The sequence below is a fragment of the Ascidiella aspersa genome, chromosome 8, assembly GCF_963924565.1.
Source record: "Ascidiella aspersa chromosome 8, kaAscAspe10.2, whole genome shotgun sequence".
In the NCBI taxonomy this organism is placed as follows: Eukaryota; Metazoa; Chordata; class Ascidiacea; order Phlebobranchia; family Ascidiidae; genus Ascidiella; species Ascidiella aspersa.
In genome coordinates, this window is record NC_139454.1 from 7,457,289 (window position 1) to 7,478,517 (window position 21,229).

The following is a 21,229-nucleotide window of genomic DNA, read 5'->3' on the forward strand; positions in this document are numbered from 1 at the left end:
TTACGCGCAGTTGAACAACAATGCGTGTGAAACAAACTAATTCAAGTTGATAGCCCTGACTCCAATCGCTGGGTGGCGGCAAAGGTTAGCGTGAATGCCATCCTGCAATTTTTGCTTACAGCTCTAAATCCTGAAAAATAACTTTGCTGAGGTAAACTAACTCGAAAATCAAAACAAATATATTTAATAATCTGTGCGCGAGTTTATTCTTTAATGAAGAATATACAAATAGGACGTTATAGCAAAACCGAAATAAAAGAAATATCGAGAAAGGACAGTAAAACGTAGAACCAATTCACAAAAAATATCGTTTGCATTCAAACACACGCCATTCGGACTTTCTGCAGTACAAAGAACAGTGCAAACCATTGTAGGCAGCAAATTTGCTCAGAAAAGACTTAAACGTAGGACTAAAAAACGCAAAACAATTGTGGCGTTTTGGGGACAGGCCTCTTACTTAAAAATAACAACGAAATCGCACGTTAAAAATAAAAACTCACAGCGAAAGGAACTGTTTTAGATTGATCTGTTTACTTTTCGGTTAAGTATTGCGCAAAGCGAAAAATTGAAACAAAATATCAAACGGCAACACCGAAAAAATTACGGACAAAAACACAAAAATCGATTCGGAAAAAATTGTGATAAAATACAGTAGAAAGAGGAATAGAGTTCAGTTTTTGCGAGTGCGACGTTACACATTTTGCTGAACAACCGAAAATCATAATACATAAAAAAAAATAAGGTGAAACTGTTGCGGATAAAAAATAGCTCAAAATTTCAAAGAAGTGTGTAAACAGTTTTGTACCCGCATGTAAACTGCAGTTGCTAAATCGTTTCGCCAAATTGAACTTTTATCGACCAAAAGTGCTTAAATAGTAAAATTTCCAAAAGGTTTAGGTCTTACAGCAACAACCTGCTAGTTTCCGCAATTGGTCAACATATAGCGACTGAATAATTATAAACATCCGATGATTTTCTTACGAAGTACACGTTCCTGACATTTATCAACAGTTTATAGGTTTTGAAGGGGCCGGATGGCAAGAAAAACAAACTTTTTATTGCGCTGTCATCAGGCGGTGTAAAAACAAACAGAAAGCAGTGCAACTCTTAAAAAATTGAAACTGTCGTTGTCTAATTATCTAGTCTTTAACAAAGTTCGGCAGTTGACGGCAAAAACGTTTGTTGTAAGATTGCCGTTCGCGGTTGACGAATTGGGTCTGCGTATGAGAAATGAAATGATGTCTATTGTATGAAATTGCCTAATAGAAAAATGAATTTTGGCGTGGAACGCTTAAGTTAGCATAATAATTACGCAAGCATGGTCCTTTTAAAATTACTATCCATGATTTTAGGCAGCACTTTTTGGAGCTACGGAAAGGTCTCGCTTTATAAAGCGTACATCCAGTTTCTGCAAAACGACCGGAGTGAGTGCCCAAAAGTGCCGACTTAGTAAACCACCAAATTGGGTGCGACGGTAATCACTTTAACATACGACTCGGAAAGGAGTTTGTGATTTAAATTCCAATGTATTGAACTTCCAAGTTATTGACTATATAGCGGGGATTGTTCGCACAAGTGTCATTCAAAGGACTCTTTCCCAATAGGCCTTGCCAGTACGTGTCACATTTTCTCTTATTAAAGCCAAAAAACAAAAGACTTACAGCATTTTTGCAAAGTCGACAAAAATCGCCTATGAGTGGTTATAAAAAAAAACACTTCATAGCCCTGCCACCAACCGCTGGGTGGCGGAAAAGGGTAGAGCAAAGGGGTCGCCGCAATCGGGGCTCGGGGTGGCCTGGACGCGTGACGTCAGCGTTTCGTCACCGCATATTGACGTGTCGGAGGGCGCGAACGACTTCGGACTGACCTCGCCGCTTTCGGTGAAACTGAAAGGAAAAAGAGACGCATGAAAAAAAAAAGCAACGTCTGGAATGAAAGGCGCTGTCAAAATAATAACAATATTAAATCCACATAATTAGAAGACTTGAGAAAACTGTAATTATCCTTGTTTTGACAAACTGGGAAGTGAAGGAATAGGTGAGGTGCCCTCGTTTATTCATTAAAATATTTTACAATTGAGATAAAAACGTAAAGACTTATTACACACGAAAAAAGTCGGCAGTCAAAGGTAAATTAAGGCAAGGTTTTATTTCAAACATTAAAAAAACAGTAAATGTAAGATAGTGGCGGAACTATAGGCTCTACTTTATTTCTGTGTTAGCTACTACAACGTTTTGGTCCACGTCACATTTTTTCGTATTATTTCAAGGCTTGTTTTCGCTTACTGAATCATGTTGCGTCCCCTTGAAAATTTTCGGGAATTAAATGTTTACACGGGGTCGTTAACATGTGGCTGTACGTTTACTGAACATTTACTGTTTTCTCGTGTTTTAGAATTACCACGAGTTTACGGCCCTGGCATTAACTGACTTAAGAAGGTTTTGCAAAGCGGCCCCTTAACGGACTGTCTATCGATCAGAAAGGCAACGCCATGGCCCTTTAACATCGCAGATCAAAACCAGTAGGATCATTGCTAGTTCAAAAAAGTTTTAGGCTCTATATCAGTGATTCCCAAACTTTTTTTCTCACGTACCATTTTAAGCTTGTGTACAGTGTTCATGTACCACCTAGCCAAGTTACATCTGACTGGAACCAAACTATAACTATTTTAGCATATATATAGGAAAATGAGCATGTAGCTGTATTAAAGTTTAGCAAGTGTCATTCCAAGAAGACATAAAAGCCATAAATTAAGCAAAACCCAACCAATAGTTTTAATGCGATCGATGTAGATGACTGTACTTTCGTTTTAGACATGTTCCTTTAGTTCTCGCACTGACCCTCTATTTTAAAAGAAATTACAGTAGTTCAATATGATTGAAATATCATTATACATACGGCATACTACACTGCTGCTATTAGTTCATTACTACAAACCAGCTAGCAATTAACGTTTTATTATGTGGAACCAGTTAAGTGTTACGTCATAAACGTGCAAAACCTCAAATTAAAGGTAACTGAAACACAACATTGCTAATTACCCAATCTGAAAGTTTTCGCAAATTTATACGTATGCCTTGAAAAGTTTTCGCAAAATTTATACGTAGTCGCGTACCACCTAAAAGACTCTCGCGTACCACCGGTGGTACGCGTACCACAGTTTGGGAACCACTGCTCTATATGTTCTGCCTCAGTATATAAGAACAAGTTTAGCTGAAAATTAAAAACCTAATCCACAACTTTAAAACCAATTTAGAAATATTTTATAATTTAGATTAAGAGCAGTATAATGAGTTGTTCAAAAAAAAAAACTGAATATATGGATTACAATATAGGTGAATGGAGCCAAATTAGACAATATAATTATTTTGTTGGAGACTAAATAAACAAACAAATGGCTGAAATTCTAATAACTTCAGACAATCGAATTAATACACGCAAAATTAAATTTCAATCCCAAGTCAAATTTATCAAATTTAAAGCCAAACTTTCAAGTTCCTTTGTCCCAATGACTGCAGTCAACGTTTCTTTCGTGAAAATGAAAAACTCAGTGCTTAAGGGGCAAATCAAAGCGAAGCAGACTTTCAATCAACAGACGACCCTTTTGTGGGGAGGGGGAGAAAAACAGGTAGCAAGTCGCAGTTCAAGGCTAAACGAAATTAAGTGCACCTGGCGGGTCGCTACTGCCGCCGCAAAGCAATTTGCGGGCGACGCAAAATTGGGAACTCGAAAGCAGCAACAACAACGGCAACAGAATTAACGCCGGCTGTCGTTTTGCTGGCAAAGCTCGTTTAGCAGACGGTTGCTGTACGGACAGGATGCACTTGGCCCGTTTACAAAACCACTTACAAACAGACTTGGACAGCTAAATAATTCTAGTTTTCTAATTCATTGAATTATAGCAAAATGCGACTGATTCTAGTTCTAATCTAATTTGTGAATTGCCTGTGTGCTCTTATTCTAGTTCTAATCTAACTCGGATGTGTCAAAAAGTTCTAGTTTGTCCAAAGGCATTTTAGTCTTTCAGTTAACAAACACAGAATTTCAATTAAAACTCTTTGGTTAGACCGACTTACGTAAATATTACAGTCTAAAAAGCATAAAACAGCATAAAATTAGCAAAGACATATAGCATAGTTAACTTACGCGTTCTTATAAGAATAATTTGCGATTAAATTAAATTGAATGTAAATAATTAAATGTTATTCTAGTTCAAATTCTAGTTGAAATTTGTTTTTTTAAGAATTCGGTAATTCTACTCTAATTTGAGAAAACTCAAAACGATCTAATTCTAATCTAATTTTAAAAAGCTAAAATAAATCTAGTTGTCTAAGTCTGCTTACAAAAGCCACGGAATGGCACTGAACGCGGTTGGAAAAGATACCGCTTTTTGAGCCGCCGCCGCAAAGTTTTCGTCAGTAATTGAGCGACTTTCTCCCTGTCGAAGTTAAGTCAACTTTTGAGGCGTGGTAGTTACTTTAAGTATACGTTTTTAATTGAGCTCAACGCTCAGGTATGCAGTGAGTTAATTTTTTCAGCTAGTGGCACACCAATATCAAATATTTACGGCACACCATTGTCCTTCACTATTGCAACCATACAATACAGTTCTATACTGTTGCATTGCGCAACTGTCTTACTGCACGCCAAACAATAGCTATTATGCTTTATTAGTAAAAGTTATTTTTTCCAAAGTGTGCACTTACACACATACTTGCTAAATTTCTAATGCACAAATGTATTTTATCGTATTGCAAATGATTTTCTTTTCATTTGGTATAGTGTGGATTAACATTTTACTCGTTAACAAATTATTTAATTTGTCACGCCCCTATGGCCAATTGACATTAATATTGGTAAAGCTTGGATAGAGTGTTGACCAAAGGATGCGGAACAAATATTTACCCTAAAATTGCGCAAATAACCTTGATAAGAACTGTAATACCAGATAAGAAAAGTAATACATCCCTGTGTCATATATAATTCTTCTTATTAGGCAATTTATAAATTAAACCTCGTTTTTACTCACATTGTACGTTTTTAAACGGACATGATAGTAAAAAATGGTCACTTTCAAAGCAAGTGTCTTTTTTCACAAAGTGCAAGGAAAATGTCACATTCAGTTGTTGCTACAGTAAAATGCTACTGCGCAAATTGGTATTAGGGAGCAGTAAATACTTCTGCGTAAAATGGGTATAAGTAAATGCTTTTACGCAAAATGGCTTGCTGTTGCAGCGCACGGACCTTAGAGAGGCCATCACGCCATTCAATGATTAACGCATAGCGCTATTAAGCATATAGCGGCAAGCGCCTGAATGCAAATTGGTTAAACGCTAAGCTTACCTTTCGGATATCCGGCTGTCTGACTTATCCAGGTCGCCACCGGTCGACGTCATCCTGCATTTTTCCTTTTTCGCTTCAAGGAAGGCGATCAAGCGTAACCTGCAAAGACAATGGCGGGAATTTGAATGATGCTTTTTAAGCAGCGGTTGAGTGGCGACGATGTAATGCAGTGGTTCTTAAACTTTATTCCGCGGCATACCAGTCTGCCCAGAGCGTGTTCTTAAACCGGTGGGCCACAGGAACATTTGGAAATTGTTAAGTCTGAGAAGCTTTTAGTTTATTTGCTTAATGATTTTACAGTACATTCTCAAGCTTCGCATTAACAGTGGCGTTATTGGTGGGTTATAATAAAATGTCCTTCTTCTCACATTTTGAAGTTATTATTGATTTCTTACACATTTTAGTGGATTAAAACCGATTTAGGCAGAAATCTGAGAAGTAAGCCACGGAATATTTTCAAAACAAAAGTGGGTCACGACCATAAAAAGGTTAAGAACCCCTGGTCTAGAAGGACCTTTAAGTGTGCCGCTGAACTTTTGTAACTTGTAAAATTGTCATTTCATATTACAACTGGAAATACAGTCAAGTAGGTATGTTCGAGACTTTAATGCATGCTATTCATACTCTGATCATAAAAAGATATTTACACACTGCCTTACCACAGTTTGGGTGAAGCAGCTTTGTTTGCAAAATTATGCCGCGCCTTATTAAAAAAAAGAAAATGATCGCCGATGCAAGGTATGTACAAAAAGTGACTTTTACAAGTACAAAGGTGGGGTTTTCAAATGTTTACATTTTTTTTTAAAAAGAAGGGAACGTTTTAGGTTCCTGGTTTATGGGGTTGCAAAAAATTCTGTCGTGAATTTTAACGCCATCATATAGAGAGAGTTGCATTTCAGACGTATGGGCACCATAAATGAGTCGCTTCGTAATGCAATACGTCGGTATTATTAATCACTTGACAACATCAACATTAATTATTAAACGAGCAATTGAATGCAGCATTCATTTTTAAATTTTAGATGGACTGCATTTTGTATTGGCACACTCGCACGTTTTCGCTTTTCATTAATTGTGTTATCGTTTTACCCGTTTGGCTGACATATCACCTTTTTTGCGTGTAAAATTTCAAGGAACTTTGTTGAGAGCATTTGAGTCATGTTTACTTGTCCAAACGGTTACTTGAAGTTTCTGTTCTTTGTAAATAGCCGTATCTGTCTAATTGTAAATATGGTAATAAGGTGGCACTATACAAAGACAAATTGTATCGAATTATCGACAACTTTTTTTTTACCGTAAAACAGCCCGCATAGATGCGCTATCGAAAGAATCCGTTTGTTTACGTATATTGTAAATAGTGTTGTTTAACGCAAAACGAGGAATCTGCGTTGAAAGCTGTCGCGAACAATTTGCCCAGTCAAAAAAAATGAGCGGATTTTTTATTTTCGGCTCAAAGATTTGCCGCCATACTTTTTCTAAAAAAACGTTGACCTCACAAAAGTCGGCATAATGGCGCGATCGGCAAAACCGTTTATGTCGATAAGCGTCGCAAGTCGGTAATAGTAGGGCCAGTTTACAAGGCCATTAGAGAAAAGCGCCGGGTCCGTTTTTTTTTAACATATTCTTTAGTGTATAGTGTTTTAATTCAGGAAACTAAAAATTGCCAAAGGGGGCCTATTGCCAAACTGGCATACTCTTAACACTAGCAGTGCTTCTGGTATGCAAACATAAGCGAAAAGTGATTTATCTCTAATCACCTTAATACATATAATTAATTATAGCCGAACAATTTATAGCATCTATATCTCTACCTAAAATTGAAAATGATTGGTAAAAAGTAACCTCCTACCTGCCCAACACTTACTATAGTGTACATTACGATATTTCAGAAAGGGTCACGCGTGTATATTTACCAATGCTTTCGGTTGTAAAACCTTATCACTTTCTAATAATTAAAAGCAGCTTTTCTGGTATCTGCAACTGTTAACCAATTTTTGGGCGACCTATTTAAATCTCCCTTGGGATGGTGAATGACACCCAATGCTCGTAGAATATAAATGGAAAAACATAAAAGATAAAGTGCGAGCAAAAACACGATAAAAAACAACCTACAGCCTCTAGTCTGTAAGCAAGTGATTATCATGGTTTTACCCCTCTTATGAACTAATAATTTTTTAATCAACATTGCGGTCGCAAAATCGGCCGGCCTGGTTTTCGAACCGCTGGGGTGGTCTACAAAAGGAGCCGGCCGCTTCCAAAACCGGCTCGAAAACCGCGAAGGGCATTAAGACGGGCGATTACGGCGAATTTGATCGACCCGCGAACTTCGACCGCAAAAACGCTTCGGAAATGGGCAAAAGTGACGCAAACGCGTTGAGATCGGCCGCGATAACGAGCACTGTATCGGACTTCCGATCTTTTTGCAGCTTGTCGGAGCAAGCGCTTTTGTTTGGAAAGATCACATTTTATTTTTTATCCATCCATGACGAGACAAGATTATTTTTAGACTGCCTTTTTAGAAGATGCGATTTATTTTGGGATCAGTTGTAATGCAACACAAAGAATATCGAGTTAAAAAAAGTAAAAAAATCTAATAAATGGATTTCTCACTTTTTCTTATGTAGCGCGTTTATTGAGTAAAAGAACGAGTTTTTTCTTTAAATCATAATTTATTTTCATAAAAATAAAATGAATTTTGGAACAGTAAATGTAAACAATTTTTTTTGTTTTATTTTTCTTGTTTTTGTGAATGATATTTGGTCCCATAAATTTTTGGCCAAATAACGATCCACCTAAAAAACTACTATCGAAAACAGATGTTTTCGCACCTGCTTCGACGTTTGGCTGACGGGGAGACTTTTTTCCGAGTTTTTTTTTTAATACCACAATTTATTTCTATAAAAACATAAAATTTTTGGGAACAGTAAATGCAATTAGGGATTGCTCAATTTGTTTTTGTAGGTTCTCTTGTACTGTGAATATATATTTGGTCCCACATACGGCCTACAAAATTACAATTCCCGTAAAAAATTACTATAAAAAACAGACGTTTCCGCACCTGCTTCTACGCTTGGCAGACGGGGAGACTTTTTTCCGTCGCTGCTGCTGCTGGGTTTTGTGCAGAGCGAAGGCTACAGAGGCGGGGTCGCCTGCCAACTTGCTTTGCATCTGGAAAGCGAAAGAAAAGGTGTGAAATTGCGAAGCACGACGAAACGCTCTTGTCCTAATTTTCACAAAAACTTACGTGTGCCACAGTAACACAGTAATCATATAAGGGGGTGAAATTTAGTCTAACAGTGGTTCATTACAGTTTAAGTTTTCTGCTTTATATCGGTTAAGGCTCGGTTTTGATACACAAAGCCTTTCGTTATTATTTCACAAATAAGAAAAACTAAAGTTGCAACTTACTGTGCGTGTTTCGTGCGGATTAAAATTTTCCGAAATAACAAAGTGCGAAAGGTTCTTTTAAGGTTGAAAATCACTAATTTAAACTATTTATAAAAAAAACAGTAGGTAGGATTTTAAGCAAAGTTTATTAAAACAAGACGCAAAAGCAAATAAAAAACAAAAGCCAACAATAAAAAGGGTTACATCACAAAAACTATTAGCAGATTTGGTACTTTTGCCGTATATAGTCCGCGTATTCCTGCTGCTAAATGGTCGGGTGCCATCTGCAAGGCATTTGCGGTGGGCGTTAGTCAAACCGCCTTGACAGTTCTGACAGGCGCAACAAACATGCGTAGGGGGTAGGGGAGGGTTTTGGCAGCAGTCAAGGGCGCTGCGGCGGCGGGTGGCATTTTTGAAACGGATGCAATTCGTTCCGAGCAAACCTCAATACGCTGGTTTAACACAAACAGTCTTTTTACGAATTAATTGAAGTGTCTTGCCTTTTAATACAGAACGGCGATTGATTCTGTTGATTTCGAAGTGGATTCGTTCTGTTTTGTTGTTGCTCGCACAACCCGTACAAAGCAATGGCGTTTTACAGATTTTCAACAATGTTCTGTACAGTAAGTATTCCCTGTATGTTTATTAGGCCAATTGCATTGGCAGTAAACCTGATAAAGACCGCCTTGATATGGGATGCGTCTTCGAAAAGTTGGGAGGAAAATACGCAAAAGCTAATAGAGCTGTTTAAACTCACTGATTAAGTATATGACTGTGTGTGCGTGCGTCCTGTGCGTGTATAATCTTCGAATTTGGGACAGCGTGCATATTTTCCCGCACGTGTGTTTATTCGCCGACCAAAACGAAAACTTTCGCGATTGCGTTTTACGGATTTTAAACGACTATAGAGTAAGTATTTACTGTATGTTTGTTCATAAGGCCTAAATTCTTAGTCTTAGCAATCCTGAACATTTACTGTGTGTTTATAAGGCCTAAATTCATAGTGTTAGCAATCCTGAATATTTACTGTATGTTTATAAGGCCTAAATTCATAGTGTTAGCAATCCTGAACATTTACTGTGTGTTTATAAGGCCTAAATTCTTAATGTTAGCAATACTGATAAAGAAAAAAACCCGGATAATGGATACGTCGTCAAAAAGTTGGAGGTACACGACAATAGTCAGATGTTCTGACAGATTAAGTAATTCCTGTATGTTTATAAGACCATTTGCATTGCCAGTAACACTGATGAAGCGATTTGAATAGGTCTTCGCAAAATTTGAAGGTAAAAAAAAAACAGATTAAGTATCGTGTGCGCGTGCGACGTGCGTGTATAATCACCGGATTCCAGACAACGTGCATATTATTTTTCCGCAGGTGTGTTTATTTGTCGACCGAAAACGAAAACTTTCGCAATCTTCTGGTTCTCGAAATCACGGCATGCGACCGGCGGCTTTGTATACGCAACGCCTTAACGCAAATATACAGATCAGCACGCGATATAAGGCTTATCTGCTTTAGATGGAGCTTCGTCACTCGCTAATTTAAAACCAACCGACCCGGGGTTAATTTCTGCGACCGGCTGATAGGACACGCGTTTTAATCAAATGTCAAGCTTGTTGCCACCGCTCAGGTCATTGGTTCCCAAAGTGGGATTCGGTAAGTGTTATCAGGTGGTCTCCGATTTAAACGATCTTTGTCTAAAATTTTTTTCCCAAGTTAAATAACTGAATAAATAAAACAAGTGAACCTATCTTTTAAAATTTTCTATCTATTTGTTTATCTTATGATTTCTTTCATTGCGCAAAATATCATTTTTATGGTAGTTTAAATTATTTTACAGAAGGGGCCGTAGGTCGATAAAAAAGTGCAAAGGGGTCCGCCATAAAAACGATTTAGAAAAGACTGAGAACCACTGACTGAGAGGAATTCCGTTTTGGCGAAGTCGAGTTCAGTTTTAATTTTGACCAAAACGTGGAAAAAATGAGATTCAAATCAATATTTAACGAACGGCCAAAAACAAGGATGGCAATCGAATTTGAACCATATTTTCCAGCAATACTCCTTTTGAGGTTTATACAGTACGAGCGTAAAATACAAATGCAAAATACATAAAAAATCTTAGAGGTTTTGGATGTGAATGACGTATGCGGTGACGTCACAACTGCCGGGGGCGCAGGTCGCCGACCAGGCAAGTGTCCGCGAAATTACTCGGACCGAAACGCAAGCGCCAGGAATAGCGTATGACGCGGGCCCCTGTGTATAAATATGCGGGTGCGCGTGTAAGCATTTAAATCTACCTGGATGCAGAAAAGTAACCAAGGCCCGAAGCGTCTCGTACGAAAAGAACAGCGTAAACACAAATATACAGAGAACGGCCGCTGTGTATGCGTGGCTGTTATCCCAACGGACTGAACAATAAGCTGGTTGTGGCAAGGTCGGGTGGCCGGTCAAACGTGGCCAATATTTTCTACGTGTCCGTCGTTTTTATCGGCGGGATTATCGTCGTCTCTTTGGGCGTAAATTCACGTTTAATCAGCGTAATACACAGCTGCTGTGGCTACGATCAGGTGTTATTTTAAGAACCTGGTCAGAATGTAGATTTGGGCGGCTGGGAATAATAAAAGCAAATATTTTTTGCAAATTAGTTATAGTTGCCGAATCTCAAAGAAACTAAAACTGGACTTATTTTAATCCAAGTTTCTTCACAAATTGGAAAAAAAAAATTGGACTTATTAAATCGAGTTCCTCCACAAATTAAAAAAAAATCATAATAATTCTGTGTTTCTAAAATAATTTGTTGGACTAAAAATTTGGTCTGAATTCGTTAAAACGGCCCGTCGTTTAAATAATTATTATCTAACTCGGAATTAGGTTACTTATTCAAAATAACATTGAAAAAAAATTGGTTGCCTTGATTTCTAATACATTAAATAATAAGTAAAAAAACTGTAGGTTTAGTTTTGGGGGTTTGCCATGCAAAATTGCCTTAAATCAATTGGGTAGGTAATAAAATAGTGTAACAAATGTACGGCTAAAGACTTGACTGATATTTAAAAAGACTTTAAGTGGGTCGTTTGCAAACATGATGGCTTGAACAGGAAAAACAAAATTTGTTAAAAAAATCTAGAAAAAATGTAAAATACCATGTCTTGTACATTATTATTTTTTTATATACTGTTAACCTGACGTGGTTTATATTCAGCACGTTACGTGTTGTAACCGAAATCACAATGCACCAGGATATTAGTTAAATATTCATCGGCTACTGTGCAAAACGCAGACAAACAAGCGACTTACCGTGATCTGGGAAATGTGCTGGAGCGTCGTAAGGCCGTGCTGGCAGTTGGGGTCGAATAGGGTGGTCGTTGGCGCCGGGGGTGCAGGGCTGGGGGTGGCGGCGTGATGGGGCGCCACGTAGTGGAGGTGGCGTAGCAGGAGGTTGGGCGACAAGTAGTCGCCACCGGAGGGCAGCAGATGCGCCTGGGCTTCTTGAGGTAAAACGGGAAGAATCTAAAGGGAGAACGTGAAAAAATGATTAGTGTCTCGATTTGTTTTGCCGCTTAGGGGGACTTCGATCACAGGATGGAGATTTCCACGCTAATAATCTCATACGGTAGTGGTGGAAAATTCTATTTAATAAGTTTGGTTTAGGTGGCTTTTACCACGCTTTTAGGATCACAGGCTGGAGATTTCCACGCTGTAAATCTTATGTTGGTGGAATTTAATTTTTTACCAATTTGCAACCCAAGGTAGATTATTACAATCTCTAAATTTTACAGTGATGGCATATAGTTTAGTTGAATGTAGAACTGGTGTGACCGAGTCAAGTGGTCGAATCTTACTGCTGGCTTGGCTGCAGAAACATCCTTAATTTTATTCAGACATTCTATTACAAGGCTCCATGCAGTGTAGGCAAAAACCGTGTTTAGATTTACGGACAAAATTCTATCTTATAAACATATTTCCTTTAGGTTCTGTTCTAAATCAGAACTTACTATTTGTTTTTGTTTAATTATAAGATTCTATCCATAGACCTGGTGCCAAACGACCGATGGAATTGAGTTGTTTGTTTTGTACTGTGGCTCACACACATTGGTAAGAGGCCCTAAAATAGTGACCGTGGGCGGTTTGAATTATTTACCAGCAGCCATTTTAACTGTGCGGACTGAGGTGACACGTATATAGAATTTTAAACTAGGTCCTTGCGCCGTAAGCTCCAGGTAAAAATGATAGGGAAAACATATATATGTATATCTGGGAGAAATAGCGAACGTCATGAAAAGATATTGTGGTAACGCTTTAATTAAATCCTGGTTTGTGTTTCAGATGTTTACTCGTGTGTTTATATTTCCTTTTTTTTAGTTTTAAAGTAAAGTGGTTAACTCGTGCGGTAGACAGATTTCGATAGTTCTGCCTTTCTTACCACAAAAGTCTCGAAAAACAAAATCTTTGAAAACAATATCTTAAGTTCAACATTTGCATAACATACGGATATAGGACAAAGAGCAACGGATCAGCTCCCAGGCGTATTTATAACTGTTCGTTGTTATTACAGTGGCCATTATGCTGGCCCGAAGCGTCTCAGTATCATCCTACGTAAATGCTCCGGTCTTCCTGCGATATTTAAATAGCTCGTGGTCGCGCTATTTTGAATCGAGAGCCTCGTATATGCTCATCAGGACAGACAACAGTCGGCCAGTTTGCATAAGCCCCTTTACAATCGGCAACCTTTTCCTGGACTCTATAGGCATTAACGTCGGAATACAACACAGTTCGAAATAAGAAAAAGATCAGCCCAAAACCAAAACCTTATAGTCGTAATATTGTCTAAATCGGAAAGTCCTAAACCCATTTTGGTCATTTAGGCCTTATCTAAATAAATTTAAGACTTATTCCCACAGGTTTATGTCTTATTCGATCGATTAAGTTCTTAATCTGTCGTGGATATTAGTGCGTATTTGGCTTTATTATGTCGTTGGTATTAAAGTATACTTTTTATAGATTTCTTTGCTTTAGATATTGTTGCTTTTCAAGTCTTGTTGTGCGTTCCTCCATTTTTCCTACCTTGTTTGGGTGCTATTTTTGTACGTTGTGCTGCTTGAATTTTTGTGGGTATTTTTACGTTTAAAGCGGCTAACCCGAAGACCGCGAAAAAAGGGCTAAAGAATATGGTATGCGATTAAAGTCTTGCGCAATCTAAAGCTACTATGTAAATGTGAACATCGTTTGTCGTGTCTACTTTTAAACCAAATTCAACCTACGCTAATCAAGTATAGCAATATGCAAATGCAACTTGATACAAAAAGGTGTTTCAAAGAGCAACGGAAAAACATTCAGGATGGCTATAAAGGTCACGTTTTATATACAACTACCGCAAGTCCTATATCACAACCTTTTTAGAGAAATCTGCAGGCCAATATAGTTTTGAGGGTGTGATTTTTGGGACGACAGCTTTTCGTTTGGGCAAGCCTACAAGTATTTCACCACACGACACGCTTAAGTCATAATATCCTATTTTTAAAACCACTGGGTAACTGCTTTAAAACTCAAAAAACAATAAATTATATTTAAATGAAAAGCTTGATCGGTAATAATCAATAGTCCCGTCTCCCGCGCACAGTCGCTACTTTTTAACAGGCGACCTTTTTAAATAAACTTTAGTTTTATATCAGGGGTTAAATTATGAAAGAGTTTGAGAAGCACTGCATTATTTTTTAGTTTATATAAAAGGGCGTATCTTAATGAAGTCCACTACTTGTCGAAAAAAATAAATAAATGTCTGATCCTAATTTTTAACTCGGGAATTTTAAACATTTAGTTTAATTGTTTTCAGGTATAATTTGCAATACTGTATTTTTCGAACAGGCCAAATTTCGCTACAGCGATTTCGGCGCTCACCTGCTGGGGGGCGGCAGCGGGGTGCAACATCACGTGGCCAGCGGCGCCGGTGGGTGACACGATCATCTGGGGCTGGTGGGGCTGTCCCGACAGGACGGGGTGAAGCAGCTGTTGCTGGGGCTTTCCCACTGACGAAACGTCGTGATGATACGTCAAGGCTGGCGGGTAGAAGGCAGGCAGCCAAATAGTGGAGGCGAGCTGTCGGGAAAAGAAAATATTTCAATTAGGCCTTCATGTTCATAAGCCCCTAAAAGTAAGGTTCAATAACGAAGAAGACACGACCATGATCTAGTCAATTGTTTCGATGGTTATATAAATGCGAGAGGGATGTCAATACTTTTATTTTAATCTGATACCCCATAGTTTATAATTCCAGAGAAAAGTATACAACAGTCTGATCTAATAAAAAGTTACGTCATTACTATGACTATATATAGGCAAAATTTGTCTACTTGTAAAGTGCAATGGTAATTATATGCATTCTTAAGGTTAGTAAACTCGAATTTGCTGTTTCATTAGGAAAATTTTGCCTTAAATTTTTTTGATTGAAAATTCACCTTTCAAAAACAAAACAAAAAATACGTTCGCCAACCAAGGCTAAAAACTTCACAATTTCATTTGGTGTCGAATTGGCAGCGATTCTACCCGAGTATTGCATGATTAGGACACTATCACTTAATATCAGGCACCGGCTTCGATATTTTAAGACATCCCTATATTTCTGTTATCTGGAAAAAGGTCCGGAAAAACAGCTTACGTATCATTTGGTCAAAAAGCAGCTTCAGAAGGGTTAGATCACAGTTGTTGACATACACATATGTGTTATTGTGTGTGCATGTTTAATTAAATAATCATAAGGTACTGTAGATCCCCTTCAATGTGAAGTTGCTTATACCAACAGAATGTAGGAAATCGTCAGGCGTACAGGTGCACGGAGGTGGCCCGTCAATGAAACACGATAAAGCAAACCAAAACCAGGGGATTACGGCTTCCTACATGCGATCCCATCCAGATTGCACCGCTTTACTGGCGCTCAAGGCCTACAGTTTCTCCCTTCCGTAATGCTGTCGATGTAAGGCTCCCAACAAACTGCCGAGTTTCATAACGGCGGTTATCGCTCGCGGCTCTGGCGTGTTTATTGACACCCAAACTTTGGCCGTCACGTTGAGCGGCCGTTTAAGGAGCTTATACCGAGATTCGCCCGGGGATTTTGCCAGCGGAGAAAGTGCGCAGCGATCACGGTGCTTCGATTTGTTTAAACGCGCCAACCGCCGCCGTATGTTTACCTTCAGTGCTCCGGTTTATAAAAAGGGCGTCGTGTGTTGCTAAACATTTTGATGCAGCGCCTTCCAAGAAAATCAGTCGGGATTTCAAAGAGACGTGCTGTTTTCAAACCTTGACGTTTGTTACCTGTTCTTTTAATTTAAAACAGGGCACAGCCCCTGCTTACACGGCGAACCCCAGGAATAAGGCATTATAATTAAATCATCGTTAATAACTGTAGCGTACAATTTTTAGCATCTTTTAACGCTACATTGTAAAATGAAAATCATTTCACAAAACAGTCCATTTCTCACGACATTTTAAAACGTCGTAAAGTGCCGTGCGCGTGGGTCAAGCAAAATTACCATGTTCTAATCTCCGCCAGCCACGTACTTTCAAAAAATCATCGTTAGCCGTCAACACCTCTTACCACCCATTACCCAACGCTAACCCATAAGGGCAAACCGGTGCCAAAACAGCGGCGCTCACCTGTCGATACCAGAACGACCGACGTTAGAAAGACCCATGATAATAGATTCTCTCTCTACGGCTTTAAATGTTATTTGGGCTATTTAGATTTTATTTCGATTCAGACTTATTCCGAAATGTTTGGACTACGGCGTGTTTCGTTTTCATTATGTTGTTGGTCATAATGTTGGGTATTACATAATACTACTTTGGGTATTGTTGCTTTATAAATCTTACTGTGTGTTCCTATACTTGGCATCACACAGCTCTATACAAGTGGGTTCACGAAGAAAAAACCTTTAGCGTTCTATTCTTGTTTCCACGTCGCCGGCTGGCCGATTTCGCACCGCACAAAAACTCGTCTCGTTATGAAAGGAGGGCTTAATTAAATGATTTAATTATTCGCTTTTCGACTGAATCTCCGGTCACGCGGAGCAGCAACAATAGCGCTTGCTCGGAGCGGTTTTTCAGCAGTTGTTTGCGACAAAGCAAAGACGAATTTCGGGAATCGGATTGGTTGGTCAACAACTTGACAAGGCAGATAGTTATTGATTGCGCGGTTTTAGGCCTCAGCAGCCAATTATAAAATGCGATTCGTTGCCGATTGGCGCACGACATATTGCCTCCGCAAACGCAATTGCGTACAGCCGTGCCGGCCAAACCGCTTTTTCCACGTCGGCTTTAATTGCCCGGACAGCAATACGCGAGCTCTGTGGACCAAGATCAATAACAACGGTACGCAGTCGTAATAGGCAACATATTGCAATCTAATACACTTGGCCCTCACGGATCTGACCGGGAACACCTTTCTCAGAATATTACTTTAGATTTTAAGCAATTAGGTCGACCCTCCGTTTTCTAAATCCCTTTGTATTCTAACGTTGAACCCTTTTTGTTTTAAATGTACGGTAATGTATATTTTCGTCGATTTTTTAAGTTTTGCTTTAATTCTAATGCGGTTATTAAGCGATTTTTTTTATCCCGCTTTGATTACATTATATATAGTTCCACTTATATATTTCTCGGCTGTGTCTTGACATTTAATATGGCATCCACATCCCGTTTTCCCGTTTTACTGCTTCCCAAAAAAAAACGATTGTTTTTCAAATGGTCGCAAAAACTGACCGGCGGTTGACTAATAACACAAATTGAAAACAAAATATTTCTGAAAAAAGCAAGGCCTCGTCAGTGGTACAGCTGTCGTAGACAAGCAAGTCACCACTACTAGTGGCTCTTTTGGGGGAAGGTTTCGAACCCATGGACTCCTATTTTAAATCCTTTCAAATTATATCGACCAGCGGTCTTGCGCTGCATAAAAATCGAGAAATCGAACTTTCGTCTCCACCTCACCTGGGTTTCCATGATTTCCAAACGCCGACGAATCTTTGGGGCGATTATTCAGCGAAAAGCCAACAACGGTACGGTTCCAAATCACGCCACTTGTGCTTATACGGCAGTTTTGTAAGACGGCGTGTGCTGTACAGAAGTTATTGCAGCTGCAGCAGCAGATTTTTTCCCAATTTCTACACGAGCCTTTGCTTACCGCACATTCCTGTTCAAAACAAACAAGAAAAGGAGTGAGTCGGGTCAGGTCGTTTACAAGACACGGAATGGTTGTAAAGCAGTGCTTCTTAAACTTTTTTCGTTTTGTTCACCCCTAGCATCTATCTCCAGATTTCCTTCACCCCTGTTTCATGATGTGATAAGACTATCTCGTCTATATATACTGAAACAGGTTGAACACCCGGAATATCCGCCCTGCTCGCAAGCTATCAACCATTTCTGACGGTTCACCCTTATTCACCTCTTTCAATTGGTTGACCCCTACAAAAATGTTATCCTTCCTGTGATGAACCATTCACCTGATTAGTAAACACTGATGTAAAATACCGTAGCCACGCGCACGCTCGCGTGATAAAGCCTCTCCTCGCCTGAAAATCAGCTTTTCCGAGTAACGTTAGGCCAAGATGCGGCGGCGCCTTGAAACGCGAAACGCCAAAAAACGCACCGGTGCCTGTTGACATCAGGGGCCGACGCTCACGATCGTATTTAAGCCGCACACAGGAGATTTGGGCGCGCACTTCTTGGTAGAGATTACAGCGTGAAAGCTCTCGGCGCTATCCCGGGCAAGGCGAAAAGCGGATTGGCCTCGTGGTGCCTGTAATCTCCGCCGTTTGTTTGTTAGCGCTATAGCGCCTCTTGGCACACTGGCATGCGTCGCTTAGAACTTTACTGTGTCCCTGAACATGAGAATACTAATTCCATTTACAGGCCGTTTCACGGTATCGCTTCCTTTAGGAATTATGTCTGATAAGACAACAGAAAGACGCATTGCAAAAAGCCGAGCTATATGGAACAATAAACGCACTTAAAAAACACTTGTGAATAAACCGTCGAAAAAAATGTAAATGTGTGTGTTGCGAATAACACAACAGAAAGACGTATTGCGAAATTTGCCTTCAGATACGAATGAACAAAATAGTTAAAAATCATAATTTAAACCCATAACAAAGTGTATCTCCGCTATGCCTCGTGGTGCCTGTAATCTCGGTCATTTGTTCGTAAGCGCGAGCGACCTAGTACCACCGGCACACTGGCCTAAAACGCTTAAAACTTTACAGTGTTCCTGAACAGTCTACTTCCATTTACAGGGCATTTTACGGCAATACTGTCGTTCGTTTGGGAATTCTGCCTGATAAGCTAAGATGTTGAACGCATTGCAAAAGTTTGCTTTTATACACGAATAAACCAAATATCTAAAAAACAAATGTTAACCTCGGCAGATTTTAACAAGCTAAAAGTTCAGCGCACAAAAAAGGTTATCTGCAATAAGACTGCTTTCTTACACATAACTAAGCAAAAAAAATACCTTCTTCGGTCAGCCTAATCTTACCTTTCTACACCAGGAACTCCAGTTCAATGGAAGACATTTTAAATCAATCTGAATATAGATAACAATAAACCGACTGGACCGGACCAAAGCAGCGACTAATTCACAGCGTTGCGTTTTTCGCGCAATCCACAAAAATCCGCCCGGGCTCCAAATAAAGCGCTTCGCCTCGCAAAACACGGACCTGTGTCGCCGACTCTGCAAATGCGTTTTTATTAAAACGAGCGCGCGCTCGGCCCCTTCGCGTTATGCCGAGGCCAATCAAATGGTGAGACGCTTTCGCGAAGGAAGCAATCAAAGTGCTAAAATAAACCCGTACTAGCGAACCCTGCTTGCTGATTGGCCGCCGTCAATTCGCGACCAAGGCATACGGTGAGCGATTTGACGTCAGCATGGTTCTGTGTGTCGCAAAAAAGTGTCCGCTGCTTTTTGCAGACCTTTTGGCTGGAAGGCGTGCTGTTTTGGGACAAAACGTGACGTTTGCGAGACCTTTCGGGGTTCAGATGCGTACATCGCATCTTATGGAAACGATCGTATAGTTAACTTAATATAAGTTTATTATTTTTTGTTTATTCTGACTGTACCCTTCCTTATGCGGTATCAGTAACACGAAAGAGTATGCATACGAAACAGAATAACCGCTCTGCCGTTTTAAAGCATGGTTTTGCAATTTCCTTTATGTTTTTTTAGTGCAAAACACGAAGAAGTTTTTTTTTTCACTCCAAAATACTACATACAATCACGTAGTAATACTAAAAATAATTTCTTCTGGTATATATTTGTTTGTCGAACGTTTCGGCTATCTATCCAAAAAACCTTCATTAGGGAATGTGACGATTCCTGATAAAGGCTTTCTGGATAGTTAGCCGAAACGTTGGACAAACCAATAAATACCAGAAGAAGTTATTTTCAGTATATAATTTGACTAGTAGCAACAGCATATTTAATAATCACATAGTAAGTTGTGTTTGCCACACAACTACAAAAAGCGGCCGTAAGCTGACAATGATAGCGGACCTGAACCTCATAGCAATGTCGTCATTTCCTGCCCCCGGCAATTGTCCGTAGAACAATGACCCAAAGACACAAGTCTAGGCCACCGTAAACAATTCAGCATTAAAAAACAACACTTGGTGCTCTTTGGTTTTGATAAGTAGAAAGTAACGCAAAAAAAATAAAAAGGTACGGTCTACAAATATCGCAACGCACATTAATTGGGTTAGGGTGCTGGTTAACGTTTAGGTATAGTTCAAGCATAATTATCAATATCAAATACAATATTACTTGACCCACCCACACCCGAACACTAACTCTAACCTAATATTGTGCGTTATCTCTTAATTTTGTAGATTTTTGATTTTTTGCGTACCAAATTGAAAGAGCCCCAACACTTTTACTACGCCCAACTCTAGAAACGCGCGCTTTTTTAGCCAATCCCTTTTGTATCGTTCCCCTGCAATCTGCGCTTGTATGCGTGAAAAAATACGCAGATACAGTCCGCCATCTTTCTAGACCACTTCCTAATCAGCTAAAAGACGCGTTTATCATCCCGTTATATACGCTTCGCAGGAACCTCAACCTCCCATTCGTCTTGTGCCGAAATGCGTCCGTTTTGTCGAAGGGAAGCCGCTATAATCGGCCATCATCTGATACATAATGTGCGCTTATGAGAAAGAGCACGCAACGCACTTTATTTTTTCTAGCGAATATTCTTTCCAGTTTAGCCTGACCCCGACGAAACGTTATTTTCGCGACTGCGTTCGTCTTTTCATATACAGACAAGTCGCCCTTATGCACCGGTTCTACCAAGTGGGATCCTATATATAGGGCGGGCGCATTAACCACCGGTCACACACACACACCATGCCTGTGTGCACTTGACGCAATTTCGGGCAATTGGGCACGTTTTGCGCATTAAACCCTTAACTGTCGCTTGGTCGCGCGACTAAAGTGGGCCGTTGTTGTCGGCACATCTC

At 39.5% G+C, this 21,229-nt stretch overlaps 1 protein-coding gene across 1 annotated transcript; it reads right to left on the reverse strand.

Annotated features, from left to right (window-relative positions):
• Positions 1-1,418: 1,418 nt before the first annotated feature.
• Positions 1,419-17,843, reverse strand: LOC146135600 (uncharacterized). Its single transcript, XM_083395793.1, has 6 exons — positions 17,714-17,843; positions 14,633-14,830; positions 12,032-12,244; positions 8,402-8,511; positions 5,344-5,442; positions 1,419-1,886 (listed from the first exon to the last, which is right to left on the reverse strand). The coding sequence occupies exons 1-6, from the start codon at positions 17,723-17,725 to the stop codon at positions 1,718-1,720; spliced, it is 801 nt and encodes a 266-aa protein (XP_083251919.1). The 5' UTR covers positions 17,726-17,843; the 3' UTR covers positions 1,419-1,717.
• Positions 17,844-21,229: the final 3,386 nt, after the last annotated feature.